Source organism: Eubalaena glacialis, chromosome 12, assembly GCF_028564815.1.
Source record: "Eubalaena glacialis isolate mEubGla1 chromosome 12, mEubGla1.1.hap2.+ XY, whole genome shotgun sequence".
Taxonomy (NCBI): domain Eukaryota; kingdom Metazoa; phylum Chordata; class Mammalia; order Artiodactyla; family Balaenidae; genus Eubalaena; species Eubalaena glacialis.
Genome location: NC_083727.1, coordinates 62,388,517 through 62,410,668, shown reverse-complemented (window position 1 = coordinate 62,410,668; position 22,152 = coordinate 62,388,517). Strand labels below are relative to the sequence as shown.

General features: G+C 39.3%; 1 protein-coding gene across 3 annotated transcripts in view; it reads left to right on the top strand.

The window, feature by feature from the left end:
- Nucleotides 1-347: 347 nt before the first annotated feature.
- Nucleotides 348-22,152, top strand: part of UFL1 (UFM1 specific ligase 1) — a 64,659-nt gene continuing 42,854 nt past the window's right edge. For all 3 annotated transcript variants that reach the window (XM_061206839.1, XM_061206838.1, XM_061206840.1), the window contains exons 1-3: nt 348-486; nt 1,636-1,781; nt 2,847-2,875. In XM_061206839.1, coding sequence (XP_061062822.1) covers nt 410-486; nt 1,636-1,781; nt 2,847-2,875 — 252 coding nt within the window. In that variant the 5' untranslated portion in view covers nt 348-409. The remainder of the gene's footprint in view (nt 487-1,635; nt 1,782-2,846; nt 2,876-22,152) is intronic.

The window sequence follows — 22,152 nt, the reverse complement described above, 5'->3', positions numbered from 1 at the left end:
ACATCTCTTCCTCGCCCCCCGTCCCAAAGGGAGGGCAGGAAACAAAAAGAAGAGTGGTTAATTTGATTATCACTGTTCCAAAACATTAGGGATAATGCAAACAAAGACCTAAAGTAACACTTTATTAACTTGGCTTTCCTGCAACCCATCCTCGGCCGGGCAGAGACGTCGCAGCCTAGCTCTCAGCAGTCCCCGCCGCGCTCCCATAGCGGAGGACAAACCTCCCGCTCGGGGTGGGCGGGGCTGCGGCTCTTCCGGCCCCGCCCACGCCTGCGCCGGCCGCACGCGTTTCGTAGCTGCGTCGGGGAGGAGTCTCTTGTCCCTTTGCGCGGCCCGTTCCGCCTCGGCTCCCGTGGCTTTTCGGCTGACGTGTCTGCTGTTGCTCGGCTGCTTGGCGAGTAGGGCCGAGATGGCGGACGCTTGGGAAGAGATTAGGCGGTTGGCGGCTGACTTCCAGCGGGCGCAGTTCGCAGAGGCCACGCAGAGGTGCCTGACCCTCCCTCTCCATTGTGGAGTCCAAAATAGCCCCTGGGCGGCCACGCCAAGACCTGAGGCCGCAAACCCCAGGCCTTGGACCCCGGACCTTCCCAGCCGCTGTGAGCGTTCCCGCTCCCTCCCCCGCTCCCAGAGCCTAGATTGCGGCTGCCAGTATAATTCTCGGCAGGGGGAGACCGAGAACATCCCCCCACCCTTTAAGCCCCAGCCAGGTGCAGGCGCGGCCTCCCCCCACGACAGCTGGGGCTGGTGACTTGGAGCTGTCTTAAGAACGTCCCTCTGACCCTTACTTAACCGTCAGCAAGTCATTGCCTGTTATACACTTCCTGACTTAGAGCTTGAAAGGAGACGCTAACCCCGAAGTACAGTACTTTGCAAATACTATGTTGACTCCTTAAACATTTTGCCTTTTTATTCTCCAGAACAGGTGTGCTAGGCCAGAGCCAGGGTCTCATCTGTCATTTTTAGGGACTCCGGACACTGATATTTCCTACAAACCCACTAACCTTTGGGGGGGTGTGTGTCCTGAAAAGCACCCTAACTCTGCTTTTTACCATTACCGAGCACGTAAAAAGCTAGTAGAACCCTTTTTTATCTGTTGACTATTCCTTGTCTTGTTCCTTCTGGGGCTGGACTTTAATCCCTTGATGCTGTGTTTTGTATCAGTGCGAGCAAACTAGGACGCTTAACGTGTTTTCCTATCTCCTGCCTACAGATGAGTTGTATGAATGAGGCAATAATGCATTCAATAAAAGAAAATTTTGGGTTTTTTTTTAACTGAAGCTAAAGTGAAAATTGAAATAAAAGTAGGGCAGTTTTTTCCCTTATGTAAATTACATGTCCTCATTTTTCAGATTTGAAGATTAGAAGCAGGCCTAGAAGAGAGAGCAAACTTGAAATCTGTAATAGATTTGTAACAATGAACTACATGATTTAAGTTCATGTAAACCTGTTTACTCCCTAGAACTTTTTTTAATTTATTGAATTAGTATTATACTAATAAAAGATACAGATTTTGTAATATAGAACCTAATGACTACCCAAACCTTTTTAAAAGCCCATTTTCATACGTTTTCTTAATCATATTATGCCCTGAATGTATCAAATGCATTTTTAAAACTTAACTTTTGTTTCCCTCAGGTTGTCAGAGCGGAATTGCATTGAGATTGTGAATAAATTGATTGCTCAGAAACAGCTAGAAGTAGTTCACACACTTGATGGGAAGGAATATATTACTCCAGCCCAAATTAGTAAAGAAATGAGAGATGAGCTACATGTTCGAGGTGGTAAGTAATTCTTTAGTTTTTTTCTTCTGGTTCTTTGGAAGGGGGGAGAAAAACCCTTAAAACTATACATCATAAGTGATTTGGAGGTTATAAGACACCCTTTCAATTGTTAATATGGTAATCAGCCTTAATATTTTTAATAGGTTTAGGTAAACATGATCATATAATTTAAATGAAGTCAAATATTGTCACTTTAAAAATAGCATTTTTTATTATTTTGGGTTATGTGTTCTGTATGTGAATTAATCAGCTGTTTCTTTTCACAGTTCATGAATTTATTGGGTGACTCAGGGGTGGATACTTAGCTGCCTGTTATCAGGTGATAATTATGAAGAGGGAATAGAGATTTTAAATTATAGATTGTTGAAAATCAAGGTTGTACTACCATGTTCTTTTTTAAACTTTAAGTATTTGCAAATTAAGAAACAGTTTAATGTACTACATCTGTTTGTAGGAAATGCTATTACAAGCATACAAAAAAGTTTTTGTTTCCTTTGTCTTTTTGAAATTTGAACAAATTACTGAGCAAATTTGAACACTATTTGATTAGATTAGATGCATCTGTGAAAACAACTCATTAGATGTCATTAGATATACCCTTGGTGTTTGTTTTTTATCTTCCTGCATAGTCCTAATAAAATATTAGCTATAATTTGGAATACTTAACAGATATTCTTTAGCTAATAAGTGGTAACCTACCAGTTTCAAATAATTGAAAAAAGTTTACCTGAATTTAGTTGTCTGTATCTCTTTGGTCACAGTAGATAAAATTGCAAAGGGAGGTAAGTAACCCCCGTGTATCTGGCCAACCCGTGTATCAGCTGATTCTCTAATTGGCCTGATATGACAGATGGAACTTTGAAAATAAACTATTGTCTGTGCCTTAAGTCATGAAAATTTATTCAGCTAATGGTTTGCATTTGAAGACATTAATTACTGCAGCCCTGTGTCCTTTGTAGAAGGAGGACCTTGATGGTCCAAAACATAAATCTTTGGAATTTACAGTTTTTGGCTGGTATGTACTTAACACATAATGTAAAATAAATGAATGTCTTTTCTTTAAAGGTCGAGTAAACATTGTTGATCTGCAACAGGTAAATTTCAACTTTATAATAGTTTTTACTTTGATTCCTCAAGTTTTTTTTAATATCATTAATTTTTTCAGTGCCCTAAGTATTCACTTGGTACTGGTATCATGTTTTGTGTTTGTGAAGAAATAATTACATAACCCTCACTGACATATATTGAATCAGTTTAATAAGTTCTTCTTTCTCAGTTGACTTGCTTATTCTTTATTCTTTACGAAATAAACTCATAGTTGTCATTTTATGTAATTACAAAATTTATGTAATTTTGGGAGAAAAATCACCAGTTTCATGTTTATTTGTTTTTAATATGTGGAAGTAAAAGAAATGTAGAAGATATTTGTAGAAAATACAGGTGTACATGTCATCAGTAAGGTACACTACAGTATATACAAGAAACTGGCAAATTTTGTGTGAAATGGTACAACTTCTTTTTTTTAAATTTTTATTTTATACTGGAGTATAGTTGATTTATAGTTTTTTCAGATTCTTTTCCTGTATAGGTTATTACAGAATATTGAGTACCATTCCCTGTGCTATACAGTAGGTCCTTGTTGATTATCTATGTATAGTAATGTGTATATGTTAATCCCAAACTCCTAATTTATCCCTCCTCCTGACCTTTCCCCTTTGGTAACCATAAGTTTGTTTTCAAAGGCTCTGAGTCTGTTTCTGTTTTGTAAATAACTTCATTTGTATCATTTTTTTTTTTAGATTCCTCATATAAGTGATATCATATGATAATTGACTTTCTCTGTCTGACATACTCCACTTAATGTGATAATCTCTAGGTCCGTCCATGTTGCTGCAGATGGCATTATTTCATTCATTTTTATGGCTGAGTACTATTCCATTGTACATATGTAGCACATCTTTATCCATTCCTCTGTTGATGGACATTTAGGTTGCTTCCAACTTAATTGGAAGCAATTTACCTATTGTAAATAGTGCTGCAATGAACATTGCCGTGCATGTATCTTTTTGAAGTATAGTATTCTCTGGATGTATGCCTAGGAGTGGGATTGCTGGATCATATGGCAACTCTATTTTTAGTTTTTTAAGGAACCTCCATACGGTTCTCCATAGTGGTTGTACCAATATACATTCCCACCAACAGTGTAGGAGGGTTCCCTTTTCTCCATAGCCTCTCCAGCATATATTGTTTGTAGACTTTTTGATGATGGCCATTCTGACCAGTGTTAGGTGATACCTGATTGTAGTTTTGATTTGCATTCTCTAATAATTAGTGATGTTGAGCATATTTTCATGTTGTTTTGGCCACCTGTATGTTGATGGAGAAATGTCTGTTTAGATCTTCTGCCCATTTTTTGATTGGGTTTTTTTTTGATATTGAGTTACATGAGCTGTTTGTATATTTTGGAGATTAATCCCTTGTCACCCACTTCATTTGCAAATATTTTCTCCCATTCTGTGGATTGCCTTTTCGTTTTGTTTATGGTTTCCTTTGCTGTGCAAAACTTTTAAGTTTAGTTAGGTGCCATATGTTTATTTTTGTTTTTATTTTCATTACTCTAGGAGGTGGATCCATAAAGATATTGCTGGGAGGGAGACGCAAGAGGGAGGGGATATGGGGATATATGTATATGTATAGCTAATTCACTTTGTTATACAGCAGAAACTAACACAACATTGTAAAGCAATTATACTCCAATAAAGATGTTAAAAAAAAATATTGCTGCGATTTATGTCAGAGTGTTCTGCCTATGTTTTCCTCTAAGAGTTTTATAGTATCCAGTCTTACATTGAGGTCTTTAATCCATTTTGTGTTTATTTTTGTATATGATGTTAGAGTGTTCTAATTTCATTCTTTTACATGTAGCTGTCCAGTTTTCCCAGCACCACTTACTGAAGAGACAGTCTTTTCTCCATTGTATATTCTTGACTCCTTTGTCATAGATGAATTGACCATAAGTATGTGGGTTTATTTCTGGGCTTTCTGTCCTATTCCGTTCATCTATATTTGTTTTTGTGCCAGTGCCATACTGTTTTTTTTTTTTTTTTTAATCAGTCATCAATTTTATACACATCACTGTATATATGTCAATCCCAATCGCCCAATTCAGCACACCACCATTCCCACCCCACCGCAGTTTTACCCCTTTGGTGTCCATACGTTTCTTCTCTACATCTGTGTCTCAACTTCTGCCCTGCAAACCGGTTCATCTGTACCATTTTTCCAGGTTCCAAATACATGCGTTAATATACGATATTTGTTTTTCTCTTTCTGACTTACTTCACTCTGTATGACAGTGTCTAGATCCATCCACGTCTCAACAAATGACTCAATTTCGTTCCTTTTTATGGCTGAGTAATATTCCATTGTATATATGTACCACAACTTCTTTAACCATTCGTCTGTCGATGGGCATTTAGGTTGCTTCCATGACCTGGCTATTGTAAATATTGCTGCAATGAATATTGGGGTGCATGTGTCTTTTTGAATTACGGTTTTCTCTGGGTATATGCCCAGTAGTGGGATTGCTGGGTCATATGGTAATTCTATTTTTAGTTTTTTAAGGAACCTCCATGTTGTTCTCCATAGTGACTGTATCAATTTACATTCCCACCAACAGTGCAAGAGGGTTCCCTTTTCTCCACACCCTCTCCAGCATTTGTTGTTTGTAGATTTTCTGATGATGCCCATTCTAACTGGTGTGAGGTGATACCTCATGGTAGTTTTGATTTGTATTTCTCTAATAATTAGTGATGTTGAGCATCTTTTCATGTGCTTCTTGGCCATCTGTATGTCGTCTTTGGAGACATGTCTATTTAGGTCTTCTGCCCATTTTTGGATTGGGTTGTTTCTTTCCTTAATATTGAGCTGAATGAGCTGTTTATATATTTTGGAGATGAATCCTTTGTCCATTGATTCGTTTTGCAAATATTTTCTCCCATTCTGAGGGTTGTCTTTTCGTCTTGTTTATGGTTTCCTTTGCTGTGCAAATGCTTTGAAGTTTCATTAGGTCCCATTTGTTTATTTTTGTTTTTATTTCCATTACTCTAGGAGGTGGATCAAAAAAGATCTTGCTGTGATTTATGTCAAAGAGTGTTCTTCTTATGTTTTCCTCTAAGAGGTTTATAGTGTCCGGTCTTACATTTAGGTCTCGAATCCATTTTGAGTTTATTTTTGTGTATGGTGTTAGGGAGTATTCTAATTTCATTCTTTTACATGTAGCTGTCCAGTTTTCCCAGCACCACTTATTGAAGAGACTGTCTTTTCTCCATTGTATATCTTTGTCTCCTTTGTCATAGATTAGTTGACCATAGGTGCGTGGGTTTATCTCTGGGCTTTCTGTCTTGTTCCATTGATCTATGTTTCTGTTTTTGTGCCAGTACCATATTCTCTTGATTACTGTAGCTTTGTAGTATATAGTCTGAAGTCAGGGAGTCTGATTCCTCCAGCTCCGTTTTTTTCCCTCAAGACTGCTTTGGCTATTCGGGGTCTTTTGTGTCGCCATACAAATTTTAAGATGATTTGTTCTAGTTCCGTAAAAACTGCCATTGGTAATTTGATAGGGATTGCATTGAATCTGTAGATTGCTTTGGGTAGTATAGTCATTTTCACAATATTGATTCTTCCAATCCAAGAACATGGTATATCTCTCCATCTGTTGGTATCATCTTTAATTTCTTTCATCAGTGTCTTATAGTTTTCTGCATACAGGTCTTTGGTCTCCCTAGGTAGGTTTATTTCTAGGTATTTTATTTTTTGTTGCAATGGTAAATGGGAGTGTTTCCATAATTTTCTTTCAGATTTTTCATCATTAGTGTATAGGAATGCAAGAGATTTCTGGGCATTAATTGTGTATCCTGCAACTTTACCAAATTCATTGATTAGCTCTAGTAGTTTTCTGGTGGCATTTTTAGGATTCTCTATGTATAGTATCATGTCATCTGCAAACAGTGACAGTTTTACTTCTTCTTTTCCAATTTGTATTTCTTTTATTTCTTTCTCTTCTCTGATTGCCGTGGCTAGGACTTCCAAAACTATGTTGAATAATAGTGGTGAGAGTGGACATCCTTGTCTCATTCCTGATCTTAGAGGAAATGCTTTCAGTTTTTCACCATTGAGAATGATGTTCGCTGTGGGTTTGTCGTATATGGCCTTTATTATGTTGAGGTAGGTTCCCTCTATGCCCACTTTCTGGAGAGTTTTTATCATAAATGGGTGTTGAATTTTGTCAAAAGCTTTTTCTGCATCTATTGAGATGATCATATGGTTTTTATTCTTCAATTTGTTAATATGGTGTATCACATTGATTGATTTGCATATATTGAAGAATCCTTGCATCCCTGGGATAAATCCCACTTGATCGTGGTGTATGATCCTTTTAATGTGTTGTTGGATTCTGTTTGCTCGTATTTTGTTGAGGATTTTTGCATCTATATTCATCAGTGATATTGGTCTGTAATTTTCTTTTTTTGTAGTATCTTTGTCTGGTTTTGGTATCAGGGTGATGGTGGCCTCATAGAATGAGTTTGGGAGTGTTCCTTCCTCTGCAATTTTTTGGAAGAGTTTGAGAGGGATGGGTGTTAGCTCTTCTCTAAATGTTTGATAGAATTCACCTGTGAAGCCATCTGGTCCTGGGCTTTTGTTTGTTGGAAGATTTTTAATCACAGTTTCAATTTCATTACTTGTGATTGGTCTGTTCATATTTTCTGTTTCTTCCTGGTTCAGTCTTGGAAGGTTATACCTTTCTAAGAATTTGTCCATTTCTTCCAGGTTGTCCATTTTATTGGCATAGAGTTGCTTGTAGTAGTCTCTTAGGATGCTTTGTATTTCTGCGGTGTCTGTTGTAACTTCTCCTTTTTCATTTCTAATTTTATTCATTTGAGTCCTCTCCCTCTTTTTCTTGATGAGTCTGGCTAACGGCTTATCAATTTTGTTTATCTTCTCAAAGAACCAGCTTTTAGTTTTATTGATCTTTGCTATTGTTTTCTTTGTTTCTATTTCATTTATTTCCGCTCTGATCTTTATGATTTCTTTCCTTCTGCTAACTTTGGGTTTTGTTTGTTCTTCTTTCTCTAGTTCTTTTAGGTGTAAGGTTAGATTGTTTACTTGAGATTTTTCTTGTTTCTTGAGGTAGGCTTGTATAGCTATAAACTTCCCTCTTAGAGCTGCTTTTGCTGCATCCCATAGGTTTTGGATCGTCGTCTTTTCATTGTCATTTGTCTCTAGGTATTTTTTGATTTCCTCTTTTATTTCTTCAGTGATCTCTTGGTTATTTAGTAACGTATTGTTTAGCCTCCATGTGTTTGTGTTTCTTACGTTTTTTTCCCTGTAATTCATTTCTAATCTCATAGCGTTGTGGTCAGAAAAGATGCTTGATATGATTTCAATTTTCTTAAATTTACTGAGGCTTGATTTGTGACCCAAGATGTGATCTATCCTGGAGAATGTTCCGTGCACACTTGAAAAGAAAGTGTAATCTGCTGTTTTTGGATGGAATGTCCTATAAATATCAATTAAATCTATCTGGTCTATTGTGTCATTTAAAGCTTCTGTTTCCTTATTTGTTTTCATTTTGGATGATCTGTCCATTGGTGTAAGTGAGGTGTTAAAGTCCCCCACTGTTATTGGGTTACTGTCGATTTCCTCTTTTATAGCTGTTAGCAGTTGCCTTATGTATTGAGGTGCTCCTATGTTGTGTGCGTATATATTTGTAATTGTTATATCTTTTTCTTGGATTGATCCCTTCATCATTATGTAGTGTCCTTCCTTGTTTCTTGTAGCATTCTTTATTTTAAATTCTATTTTATCTGATATGAGTATAGCTACTCCAGCTTTCTTTTGATTTCCATTTGCATGGAATATTTTTCCATCCCCTCACTTTCAGTCTGTGTGTGTCCCTAGGTCTGAAGTGGGTCTCTTGTAGACAGCATATATATGGGTCTTGTTTTTGTATCCATTCAGCAAGCCTGTGTCTTTTGGTTGGAGCATTTAATCCATTCACGTTTAAGGTAATTATCGATATGTATTTTCCTATGACCATTTTCTTAATTGTTTTGGGTTTGTTTTTGTAGGTCCTTTTCTTCTCTTGTGTTTCCCACTTAGAGAAGTTCCTTTAGCATTTGTTGTAGAGCTGGTTTGGTGGTGCTGAATTCTCTTAGCTTTTGCTTGGCTGTAAAGCTTTTGATTTCTCCATCAAATCTAAATCAGATCCTTGCCGGGCAGAGTAATCTTGGTTGTAGGTTCTTCCCTTTCATCACTTTAAGTATATCATGCCACTCCCTTCTGGCTTGTAGAGTTTCTGCTGAGAAATCAGCTGTTAACCTTATGGGAGTTCCCTTGTATGTTATTTGTCATTTTTCCCTTGCTGCTTTCAATAATTTTTCTTTGTCTTTAATTTTTGCCAATTTGATTACTATGTGTCTCAGCATGTTTCTTCTTGGGTTTATCCTGTATGGGACTCTCTGCGCTTCTTGGACTTGGGTGGCTATTTCCTTCCCCACGTTAGGGAAGTTTTCGACTATAATCTCTTCAGATATTTTCTCGGGTCCTTTCTCTCTCTCTTCTCCTTCTGGGACCCTTGTAATGCGAATGTTGTTGCGTTTAATGTTGTACCAGAGGTCTCTTAGGCTATCTTCATTTCTTTTCATTCTTTTTTCTTTAGTCTGTTCCCGCAGCAGTGAATTCCACCATTCTGTCTTCCAGGTCACTTATCCATTCTTCTGCCTCAGTTATTCTGCTATTGATTCCTTCTAGTGTAGTTTTCATTTCAGTTATTGTATTGTTCATCTCTGTTTGTTTGTTCTTTAATTCTTCTAGGTCTTTGTTAAACATTTCTTGCATCTTCTCGATCTTTGCCTCCATTCTTATTCCGAGGTCCTGGATGATCTTCACTATCATTATTCTGAATTCTTTTTCTGGAAGGTTGCCTATCTCCACTTCATTTAGTTGTTTTTCTGGGGTTTTATCTTGTTCCTTCATCTGGTATATAGCCCTCCGCCTTTTCATCTTGTTTATCTTTCTGTGAATGTGGTTTTTGTTCTACAGGCTGCAGGATTGTAGTTTTTCTTGCTTCTGCTGTCTGCCCTCTGGTGGTTGAGGCTATCTAAGAGGCTTAATGGGAGGCTCTGTTGGTGGGTAGAGCTGACTGTTGCTGTGGTGGTCAGAGCTCAGTAAAACTTTAATCCACTTGACTGTTGATGGGTGGGGCTGGCTTCCCTCCCTGTTGGTTGTTTGGCCTGAGGCAACCCAACACTGGAGCCTACCTGGGCTCTGTGGTGGGGCTAATGACAGACTCTGGGAGGGCTCACACCAAGGAGTACTTCCCAGAACTTCTGCTGCCATTGTCCTTGTCCCCACGGTGAAACAGAGCCACCCCCTGCCTCTGCAGGAGACCTTCCAACACTAGCAGGTAGGTCTGGTTCAGTCTCCCCTGGGGTCACTGCTCCTTCCCCTGGGTCCCGATGCACACACTATTTTGTGTGTGCCCTCCAAGAGTGGGGTCTCTGTTTTCCCCAGTCCTGTCGAAGTCCTGCAGTCAATTCTCACTAGGCTTCAAAGTCTGATTCTCTATGAATTCCTCCTCCCGTTGCCGGACCCCCAGGTTGGGAAGCCTGACATGGGGCTCAGAACCTTCACTCTAGTGGGTGGACTTCTGTGGTATAAGTGTTCGCCAGTCTGTGAGTCACCCACCCACCAGGTATGGGATTTGATTTTACTCTGATTGCGCCCCTCCTACCGTCTCATTGTGGCTTCTCCTTTGTCTTTGGATGTGGGGTATCTTTTTTGGTGAGTTCCAGTGTCTTCCTGTCGATGATTGTCCAGCAGCTAGTTGTGATTCTGGTGTTCTCGCAAGAGGAAGTGAGAGCACATCCTTCTACTCCGCCGTCTTGGTTCCTCTCTCACCATACTGTTTTGATGACTGTAACCTGTAGTGTAGTCTGAAGTCAGGGAGCCTGATTCCTCCAGCTCTGTTTTTCTTTCTCTGGATTGCTTTGGCTGTTCAGAGTCTTTTGTATTTCCATACAAATTGTAAAACTTTTTGTTCTAGTTTTGTGAAAAATACTGTTGGTAATTTGATAGGAATTGCATTGAATTTGTAGATTGCCTTGGGTAGAATAGTCATTTTGATGATACTGATTCTTCCAATCCAAGAGCATTATATATTTCCATCTGTTTGCGTCATCTTTGATTTCTTTCATCAGTATCTTACAGTTTTCAGAGTACGGGTCTTTTGCCTCCTTAGGTAGGTTTATTCCTAGGTATTTTATTATTTTTGATGCAGTGGTAAATGGGATTGTATCCTTAATTTCTCGTTCTGAACTTTTGTTGTCAGTGTATAGAAAAGCAAGAGATTTCTGTATGTTAATTTTGTATCCTACGACTTTACCAATTTCCTTGATGAGTTTTACTTATCCAGTAGCATCTTTAGGATTTTCTGTGTATAGTGTCATGCCATGCGTGAACAGTGACAGTTTTACTTCCTTTCCAATTTGGATTCCTTTTATTTCTTTTTTTTCTCTGATTGCCATGGCTAGGACTTCCAAAACTGTGTTGAATAAAAGTGGCGAGAGTGGACATCCTTATCTTGTTTCTGATCTCAGAGGAAATGCTTTCAGCTTTTCCCCATTGAGTATGATGCTAGCTGTAGGTTTGTCATATATGGCCTTTATTATGTTGAGGTGTGTTCCCTCTATGCCCAACTTTCTGGAGAGTTTTTATCATAAATGGGTGTTGAATTTTTTCAGAAACTTTTTCTGCATCTATTGAGATTATCATATGGTTTTTATTCTTCAGTTTTGTGATGTGGTGTATCACACTGATTGATTTGCGCATATTGAAAAATTCTTGCATCCCTGGGATAAATCCCACTTGATTGTGGTGTATGATCCTTCTAATGTATTGTTGGATTCGTTTGCTAGTATTTTGTTGAGGATTTTTGTGTCTATGTTCATCAATGATATTGGCCTGTAATTTTCTTTTTTTGTGATATCTTTGTCTGTTTTTGGTATCAGGGTGAAGGTGGCCTCACAGAATGAGTTTGGGAGTGTTCCTTCCTCTGCAGTTTTTTGGAAGAGTTTCAAAAGGATAGGTGTTGACTGTTCTCTAAATGTTTGATAGAATTTGCCTGTGAAGCCATCTGGTCCTGGACTTCTGTTTGTTGGAAGTTTTTAAATCGCAGTTTCAACTTCGGTACTTGTGAGTGGTCTGTTCATATTTTCTGTTTCTTCCTGGTTCAGTCTTGAAAGATTGTACCTTTCCAAAAATTTGTCCATTTCTTCTATGTTGTCCATTTTATTGACATATAGTTGCTTGTAGTAGTCTCTCATGATCCTTCGTATTTCTGTGATGTCTGTTGTAACTTCTCCTTTTTCATTTCTAATTTTATTGATTTGAGCCTTCTCCCTTTTTTTCTTGATGAGTCTAGCTAAAAGCTTATCAATTTTGTTTATCTTTTCAAAGAACCAGCTTTTAGTTTCATTGTTCTTTGCTATTGTTTTCTTCGTCTCTATTTTATTTATTTCTGCTTTGATCTTTATGATTTCTTTCCTTCTACTATAGGTTTTGTTTGTTCTTCATTTTCTAGTTGCTTTAGGTGTAAGGTTAGGTTGTTTATTTGAGATTTTTCTTGTTTCCTGAGGTAAGAACGTATTGCTATAAACTTCCCTCTTAGAACTGCCCTTGCGGTGTCCCATAGGTTTTGGATTGTTGTGTTTTCATTTTCATTTGTCTCTAGGTATTTTTTGATTTCCTCTTTGATTTCTTCAGTGATCCATTGGTTGTTTAGTAACATATTGTTTAGCCTCTATGTGTTTTTGTTTATTATAGGTTTTTTCCTGTAATTGATTTCTAATCTCATAGCATTGTGGTTGGAAAAGATGCGTGATATGATTTCGGTTTTCTTCAATTTACTGAGGCTTGATTTGTGGCCCACGATGTGATCTATCCTGGAGAATGTTCCATGTGCACTTGAGAAGAAAGTGTAATCTGCTGCTTTTGGGCGGAATGTCCTATAGATATCAATTAAGTCCATCGGCTCTAATGTGTCATTTAAGGCCTGTGTTTCCTTATTGATTTTTTGTCTGGATAATCTGTCCATTTATGTAAGTGGGGTGTTAAAGTCCCCCACTTTCATTGTGTTACTGTTGATTTCTCCTTTTATGTCTGTTAGCATTTGCCTTTTATGTTGAGGTGCTCTTGTGTTGTGTGCATATACATTTATAATTGTTGTATTTTCTTTTTAGATTAATCCTGTGATCATTATGTAGTGTCCTTCTGTGTCTCTTATAACAGTCTTTATTTTAAAGTCTCTTTTGTCTCATGTGAGTATTGCTACTCCAGCTCTCTTTTGATTTCCATTTGCATGGCATACCTTTTTCCATCCCCTCACTTTCAGTCTCTATGTGTCCGTAGCTCTGAAGTGGGTCTCTTGTAGACACCATATATATGGGTCTTGTTTTTGTACTCATTCAACCAATCTTTTGGTTGGATCATTTAATCCATTCACATTTAAGGTAATTATTGATATGTATGTTCTTATTGCCATTTTGTTAATTGTTTTGGATTTGTTTTTGTAGGTCTTTTTTCTTCCCTTCCTCTTTTGTTCTCTTGTGATTTGATGACTATCTTTCGTGTTGTATTTGGATTGCTTTCTCTTTTTTGAGTGTGTATTGTAGATTGTTGGTTAGCTGTTACCATGAGGTTTTGATACAGCAGTGTTTATATATACAAGATTGTTTTAAGTTGCTGGTGTTTTAATTTCAAATGCATTTCCAATGTCCTGCATTTGTACTCTCTTTTTCTCAAGATTGCTGGTTTTGATATCATATTTGTGTGTGGATGATTTCCTACCTTTACTGTATGTTTGCCTTTGCTGGTGAGCTTTTCCATTCATAGTTTTCTTGTTTCTAGTTCTGGATTTCTCTTTCCACCTAGAGAAGTTCCTTTAGCATTGGTTGCAAAACTGGTCTGGTGAATTTGCTTAGCTTTTGCTTGTCTGTAAAGCTTGATTTCTCCATCGAATCTGAATGAGAGCCTTGCTGGGTAGAGTATTACTGCTTGTAGGATTTTTCCCTTTCATCACTTTAAATATATTGTGGTACTCCCTTCTGTCTTGCATAGTTTCTGCTGAAAAATCAGCTGATATCCTTATGGGGATTCCCTTGTATGTTATTTGTTTCTTTTCCCTTGTTCCTTTTAATATTTTCTCTTTGTCTTTAATTTTTGTCAGTTTGATAAGTATGTGTCTTGGGTTTATCCTGTAAGGAACTCTGTGCTTCCTGGTCTTGAGTGAGTGTTTCCTTTTTCGTGTTAGGGAGGTTTTCGGCTGTTACCGCTTCAAATATTTTCTCATGCCCTTTCTCTCTCTCCTCTTTCTGGGACCCCTATAATGTGAATGTTGGCACATTTAATGTTGTCCCAGAGGTGTCTTAGGTTGTCCTCATTTCTTTTCATTCTTTTTTCTTTATTCTGTTCCGTGGCAGTGATTTCCACCAATCTATCTTCCAGCTCACTTATGTGTTCTTCTGCCTCATTTATTCTGCTGTTGATTCCTTCTAGTGTATTCTTCATCACAGTTATTGTATTGTTCATCTCTGTTTGTTCTTTAAATCTTCTAGCTCTTGTTTAACATTTCTTGTATCTTCTCAGTCTGTGCCTTCATTCTTTTTCCGAGATCTTGGATCATCTTTGCTGTCATTATTCTGAATTCTTTTTCAGGCAGATTGCCCATTTCCACTTCACTTAGTTGTCCTTCTGGGGCTTTATCTTATTCCTTTATCTGGAACATATTTCTTTACCATGTCATTTTATTTAACTTTCTGTGTTTGAGGTTTCCATTCCACAGGCTTCAGGATTGTAGTTCTCCTTGCTTCTGGTGTTTGCCTCCTGGTGGGTGAGGTTGGTTCGGGGCTTGTGCAGTCTTCCTGGTGGGAGGGACTGGATCCTGCCCCCTGGTGGGTGGAGCTGGGTCCTGCCCCTCTGGTGGACAGGGCCATGTCAAGGGGTGTGTCTAGAGGTGGTTGTGGGCTCAGGACAACGTTAGGTAGCCTTTCTGTTGATGGATGGGGTGTGGTCCCACTCTGTTGGTTGTTTGGCCTGAGGTGTCCCAACACTGGAGCCTGAAGGCTGTTGGGTGGGGCCAGATCTTGGTGCCAAAATGGCAACCTCCAAAAGAACTCATGCCGAGGAGTATTCCCTGGGGCCTCTGCCACCAGTGTCCTTGCCCCTGCAGTGGGCCACAGCAGACCCCCACCTTCCTAGGAGACCCTCCAGGACCCTCAGGTAGGTCTGGCCCAGGCTACTGTGGAGTCACTGCTTTGCTCTGGGTCCCAGTGCATATGAAACTTTGTGTGTGCCCTCCAAGTGTGTAGGCTCTATTTCCTCTAGTCCTGTGGAGCTCCTGCACTCAAGCCCACTGGCCTTCAAAGCCAAATGCTCTGGGGGCTCTTCCTCCCGATGCCAGACCCCTAGGCTGGGGAGCCTGACGTGGGGATCAGAACTCTCACTTCTGTGGGAGAAACTCTGTAACAGAGGATCCAGTTTGTGGATTATCCACCTGGCGGGTACGGGGTTTGATTATATTGAGAAAGCGCCCCTCCTGTCATCTCCTTGTGGCTCCTTCTTTGTCTTTGGATGTGGAATATCCTTTTTGATAGGTTCCAGTCTTTTTTGTTGATAGTTGTTCAGCAGTTAGTTGTGATTTTGGTGTTTTCTTGAGAGGAGGTGAGCTCACGTCCTTCAAGTCCACCACCTTGTTTCCCTACCTTCCAAAAATGAGCAGAACTGATGTCGTTAGGTTAGAGGACCTTGGTCCTTGTCTTATTTGGAGAAAGAATTCCACTGTAAAGCAGGCTCAGAATTTATCGGAAGCACAGTATGTGCAAAGAGAAGAAAGAAGCAATTTATTTAGAGCAAAGCAGAAATACATGCCCAGAGAAGAGTGTGGACGTTCTCCCTGATGAGGAGCACACCAGAGAGGTGATTTAAATCACTTATATGGAGACAGTTTTTCCGGGCCTTTGTTTTCCTTTGGTCAGTCATCTCGCTTCGTTTCCCACCCCTGACCAGACTCAGGGCCCTTCCTGATACGCGTGTGCATCTTTTTGCCAAGGTGGATTCCAGAACAGAGGCCTATGGAAGATTGACAGCACCTTTTATGGGGTAGCGCCCCTTCCTTTTTGACCCCCAAGGAGTATTTCTGCACATGTGCAGTCAGGGAGGTTTCCTTGACCTCAGGAGTGATAGATGCAGTCATCTTATCTATTTACTTCAGCAGAGCTCAGCTCCTGCCATTAACTTTGTCCTTGAAGTGTCTAAGGCATACAAACCTCCAATTACTCTGCCTGACAAACTCTAGCTGTTCAGCCCAGGGGCCTGTCTACCTTCTACCTCAAATCCCCCCGAGAGACATGAACCCCAAGAAATCTTTATTGGGAGGATGAACAGCAACAGTCTTTCCTCTGTAGTTTCTTCAGGCTGGCAAGGGGCTCATAGACCCTACCTAGTTGGGGTCATGGAGCCCTCACCAGGTCTCATTAAGGGGCCCCAGGGTGACTTCTGTTACTATTCTGGCAAGATCCATTTCAAGGAATGGCTGGAATCTCTGGATCACCGTCATATTGTCTGGGAAACTGTTGCATCCTAGAGAGAACAAACTGAACAAGTAGGTTAAAAGAAGGCAAGGGCCAAAGATCAGTAAAAGAATTATTGTAACCAGAGGCCCAAGCAGGAGTAAGAACCAGGTTACATTTGGTAACAGTTTTGATACTGGTCCAGATAGAGTCAGTGCTTGGCTTATCCTGTTCAAAGAATGGAACCACTTGGCCTGGTCATATATTTTTGATGTCCTTTTCTGTTAACCCAGTGTGATTGCTGTAGGTGTTACAGCCCCAGTTAGAAGCAGTTGGAGGATTGACAACCTGCACATTAATAGACAAAACAGATCTCATTTTTTTTTTCCCAGGAGAATAAGCCTGAGACCCAATATGGACCTGGTGCTTTGGGGAGACTTGTAGCCAGGTAGCCAGTTGTCTAGTTTTATCTAAGTAGGTTTTAACCTTTGATGTGGTATTAACACATAAATAACGGGAGCTATTGGTCACTACACATGTCCCTTCTTTCTGTTAATGTATGATCTAAAGCAATTTTATTATTTAAAAATGTAGTAGTTACAAAAGGAGACCTTGAAAATGTAAGGTTGTAGCTACCAGCTGTCAGCTGGTGTTGTCCTGAGAACGGCTGGTGGCGTCAAGTCATAAGCTCATAAAACTTAAGTTCTCAGCAATACAAGGTCTTTTCTGAAATCACGCCCATAGTGTCAGCTAGTATTACCTTGCATGGCTGAACCACAGCTCCTTCATTTTGACTTTTAATTGTAATTTTTCCCTTAATAGCCAAAGCAGATGTCACTGTTAATGATTTTAGTGTTTTTCTAGGTAGGAGAAGAGGCAAGAATTTGGGATCAAACAAATCCTTACCTGAAAATATCTAACTATCTGAAGGCCTGTTCTGTCACTTTTTCCCAGAGCACAGAGTGCCTCATTTCTGATTTCCATCCCGAACTCTTTTCATGGGATGTTGAAGGTCAGCAGCTGAAGCAGCTCATGATTTAATCCTTGTAGAGGTAGATGGCGAGTGCCAGTTTCCAGTTGGCAGGGCCCTTTATAATCATAAATTTGAACATGGTTTGGGTGGCATTTTATGACCATTTTGTCCCTTGGCGCTAGGAATGTTCATTCCCAGGTCTGGTGAAGATTTTGCTGACAGGCCACTCACTGTGCTGTTTATTACTGGACCAGGCCTTGTTATCAGTAGCCAAAAGTCTCTGGACCACCTGTCTTACTAGTCTCTTATGATCCAGGAAAATATTCCCTCTTGTTGCTTCCTCCCATATCTAGAGTTACACTGTTAACAGTCATTGATTTCGTATGAGACTATATATCATCATTTTATCAGAGATCAGTCACACATTTGGTAATGTAAGAAATAACAGGGGGGCTGTGGGAAGATGGCGGAAGAGTAAGACGCGGAGATCACCTTCCTTCCCACAGATACATTAGAAATACATCTACACGGGGAACTGCTCCTACAGAACACCCACTGAATGCTGGCAGAAGACGTCAGACCTCCCAAAAGCCGTGTGGATGAAAGGCTCTTGGTGCTCCAGCCAGGCATCAGGGTTGTGCCTCTGAGGTGGGAGAGCCAACTTCAGGACACTGGTCCACAGGAGACCTCCCAGCTCCATGTAATACCAAACGGCGAAAATCTCTCAGAGATCTCCATCTCAACATCAAGACCCAGCTTCACTCAACGACCAGCAAGCTACAGTGCTGGACACCCTATGCCAAACAACTAGCAAGAGAGGAACACAGCCCCATCCATTAGCAGAGAGGCTGCCTAAAATCATAATAAGGCCACAGACACCCCAAAACACACCACCAGACGTGGACCTGCCCACCAGAAAGACAAGATCCAGCCTCATCCACCAGAACACAGGCACTAGTTCCCTCCACCAGGAAGCCTACACAACCCACTGAACCAACCTTAGCCACTGGGGACAGATACCAAAAACAACGGGAACTACGAACCTGCAGCCTGTGAAAAGGAGACCCCAAACACAGTAAGATAAGCAAAATGAGAAGACAGAAAAACACACAGCAGATGAAGGAGCAGGGTCAAAACACACCAGACCTAACAAATGAAGAGGAAATAGGTAGTCTACCTGAAAAAGAATTCAGAATAATGATAGTAAGGATGATCCAAAATCTTGGAAATAGAATAGACAAAATGCAAGAAACATTTAACAAGGACGTAGAAGAACTAAAGAGGAACCAAGCAACGATGAAAAACACAATAAATGAAATTAAAAATACTCTAGATGGGATGAATAGCAGAATAACTGAGGCAGAAGAACGGATAAGTGACCTGGAAGATAAAATGGTGGAAATAACTACTGCAGAGCAGAATAGAGAAAAAAGAATGAAAAGAACTGAGGACAGTCTCAGAGACCTCTGGGACAACATTAAATGCACCAACATTCGAATTATAGGGGTCCCAGAAGAAGAAGAGAAAAAGAAAGGGACTGAGAAAATATTTGAAGAGATTATAGTTGAAAACTTCCCTAATATGGGAAAGGAAATAGTTAATCAAGTCCTGGAAGCACAAAGAGTCCCATACAGGATAAATCCAAGGAGAAACACGCCAAGACACATATTAATCAAACTATCAAAAATTAAATATAAAGAAAACATATTAAAAGCAGCAAGGGAAAAACAACAAATAACACACAAGGGAATCCCCGTAAGGTTAACAGCTGATCTTTCAGCAGAAACTCTGCAAGCCAGAAGGGAGTGGCAGGATATACTTAAAGTGATGAAGGAGAAAAACCTAACAACCAAGATTACTCTACCCAGCAAGGATCTCATTCAGATTTGATGGAGAAATTAAAACTTTTACAGACAGGCAAAAGCTGAGAGAGTTCAGCACCACCAAACCAGCTTTACAACAAATGCTAAAGGAACTTCTCTAGGCAAGAAACACAAGAGAAGGAAAACACCTACAATAACAAACCCAAAACATTTAAGAAAATGGGAATAGGAACATACATATCGATAATTACCTTAAATGTAAATGGATTAAATGCTCCCACCAAAAGACACAGACTGACTGAATGGATACAAAAACAAGACCCATATATATGCTGTCTACAAGAGACCCACTTCAGACCTAGAGACACATACAGACTGAAAGTGAGGGGATGGAAAAAGATATTCCATGCAAATGGAAATCAAAAGAAAGCTGGAGTAGCAATTCTCATATCAGACAAAATAGACTTTAAAATAAAGACTATTACAAGAGACAAGGACACTATATAATGATCAAGGGATCGATCCAAGAGGAAGGTATAACAATTGTAAATATTTATGCACCCAACATAGGAGCACCTCAATACATAAGGCAAATACTAACAGCCATAAAAGGGGAAATCGACAGCAACACAATCATAGTAGGGGACTTTAACACCCCACTTTCACCAATGGACAGATCATCCAAAATGAAAATAAATAAGGAAACACGAGCTTTAAATGATACATTAAACAAGATGGACTTAATTGATATTTATAGGACATTCCACCCAAAAACAACAGAATACACATTTTTCTCAAGTGCTCATGGAACATTCTCCAGGATAGATCATATCTTGGGTCACAAATCAAGCCTTGGTAAATTTAAGAAAATTGAAATCGTATCAAGTATCTTTTCCGACCACAACGCTATGAGACTAGATATCAATTACAGGAAAAGATCTGTAAAAAATACAAACACATGGAGGCTACACAATACACTACTTAATAACGAAGTGATCACTGAAGAAATCAAAGGGGAAATCAAAAAATACCTAGAAACAAATGACAATGGAGACACGACGACCCAAAACTTATGGGATGCAGCAAAAGCAGTGCTAAGAGGGAAGTTTATAGCAATACAAGCCTACCTCAAGAAACAGGAAACATCTCGAATAAACAACCTAACCTTGCACCTGAAGCAATTAGAGAAAGAGAACAAAAACACCCCAAAGCTAGCAGAAGGAAAGAAATCATAAAGATCAGATCAGAAATAAATGAAAAAGAAATGAAGGAGACAATAGCGAAGATCAATAAAACTAAAAGCTGGTTCTTTGAGAAGATAAACAAAATTGATAAACCATTAGCCAGACTCATCAAGAGAAAAAGGGAGAAGACTCAAATCAATAGAATTAGAAATGAAAAAGGAGAAATAACCACTGACACTGCAGAAATACAAACGATCATGACAGATTACTACAAGCAACTCTATGCCAATAAAATGGACAACCTGGAAGAAATGGACAGATTCTTAGAAATGCACAACCTGCCGAGACTGAACCAGGAAGAAATAGAAAATATGAACAGACCAATCACAAGCACTGAAATTGAAACTGTGATTAAAAATCTTCCAACACACAAAAGCCCAGGACCAGATGGCTTCACAGGCGAATTCTGTCAAACATTTAGAGAAGAGCTAACACCTATCCTTCTCAAACTCTTCCAAAATATTGCAGAGGGAAGAACACTCCCCAACTCATTCTACGAGGCCACCATCACCCTGATACCAAAATCAGACCAAAGATGTCACAAAGAAAACTACAGGCCAATATCACTGATGAACATAGATGCAAAAATCCTCAACAAAATACTAGCAAACAGAATCCAACAGCACATTAAAAGGATTATACACCATGATCAAGTGGGGTTTATTCCAGGAATGCAAGGATTCTTCAATATATGCAAATCAATCAACGTGATACATCATGTTAACAAATTGAAGGAGAAAAACCATATGATCATCTCAGTAGATGCAGAGAAAGCTTTCGACAAAATTCAACACCCATTTATGATAAAAGCCCTGCAGGAAGTAGGCATAGAGGGAACTTCCCTCAACATAATAAAGGCCATATATGACAAACCCACAGCCAACATTGTCCTCAATGGTGAAAAACTGAAACCATTTCCACTAAGATCAGGAACAAGACAAGGTTGCCCACTCTCACCACTATTATTCAACATAGTTTTGGAAGTGTTAGCCACAGCAATCAGAGACGAAAAAGAAATAAAAGGAATCCAAATCGGAAAAGAAGTAAAGCTGTCACTGTTTGCAGATGACATGATACTATACATAGAGAATCCTAAAGATGCTACCAGAAAACTACTAGAGCTAATCAATGAATTTGGAAAAGTAGCAGGATACAAAATTAATGCACAGAAATCTCTTGCATTCCTATATACTAATGATGAAAAATCTGAAAGTGAAATTAAGAAAACACTCCCGTTTACCATTGCAACAAAAAGAATAAAATATCTAGGAATAATCCTACCTAAGGAGACAAAAGACCTGTATTCAGAAAATTATAGGACACTGATGAAAGAAATTAAAGATGATACAAATAGATGGAGAGATATACCATGTTCTTGGATTGGAAGAATCAACATTGTGAAAATGACTCTACTACCCAAAGCAATCTACAGATTCAGTGCAATCCCTATCAAACTACCACTGGCATTTTTCACAGAACTAGAACAAAAAATTTCACAATTTGTATGGAAACACAAAAGACCCCGAATAGCCAAAGCAATCTTGAGAACGAAAAATGGAGCTGGAGGAATCGGGCTCCCTGACTTCAGACTATATTACAAAGCTACAGTAATCAAGACAGTTTGGTACTGGCACAAAAACAGAAATATAGATCAATGGAACAGGATAGAAAGCCCAGAGATAATCCCACGCACATATGGTCACC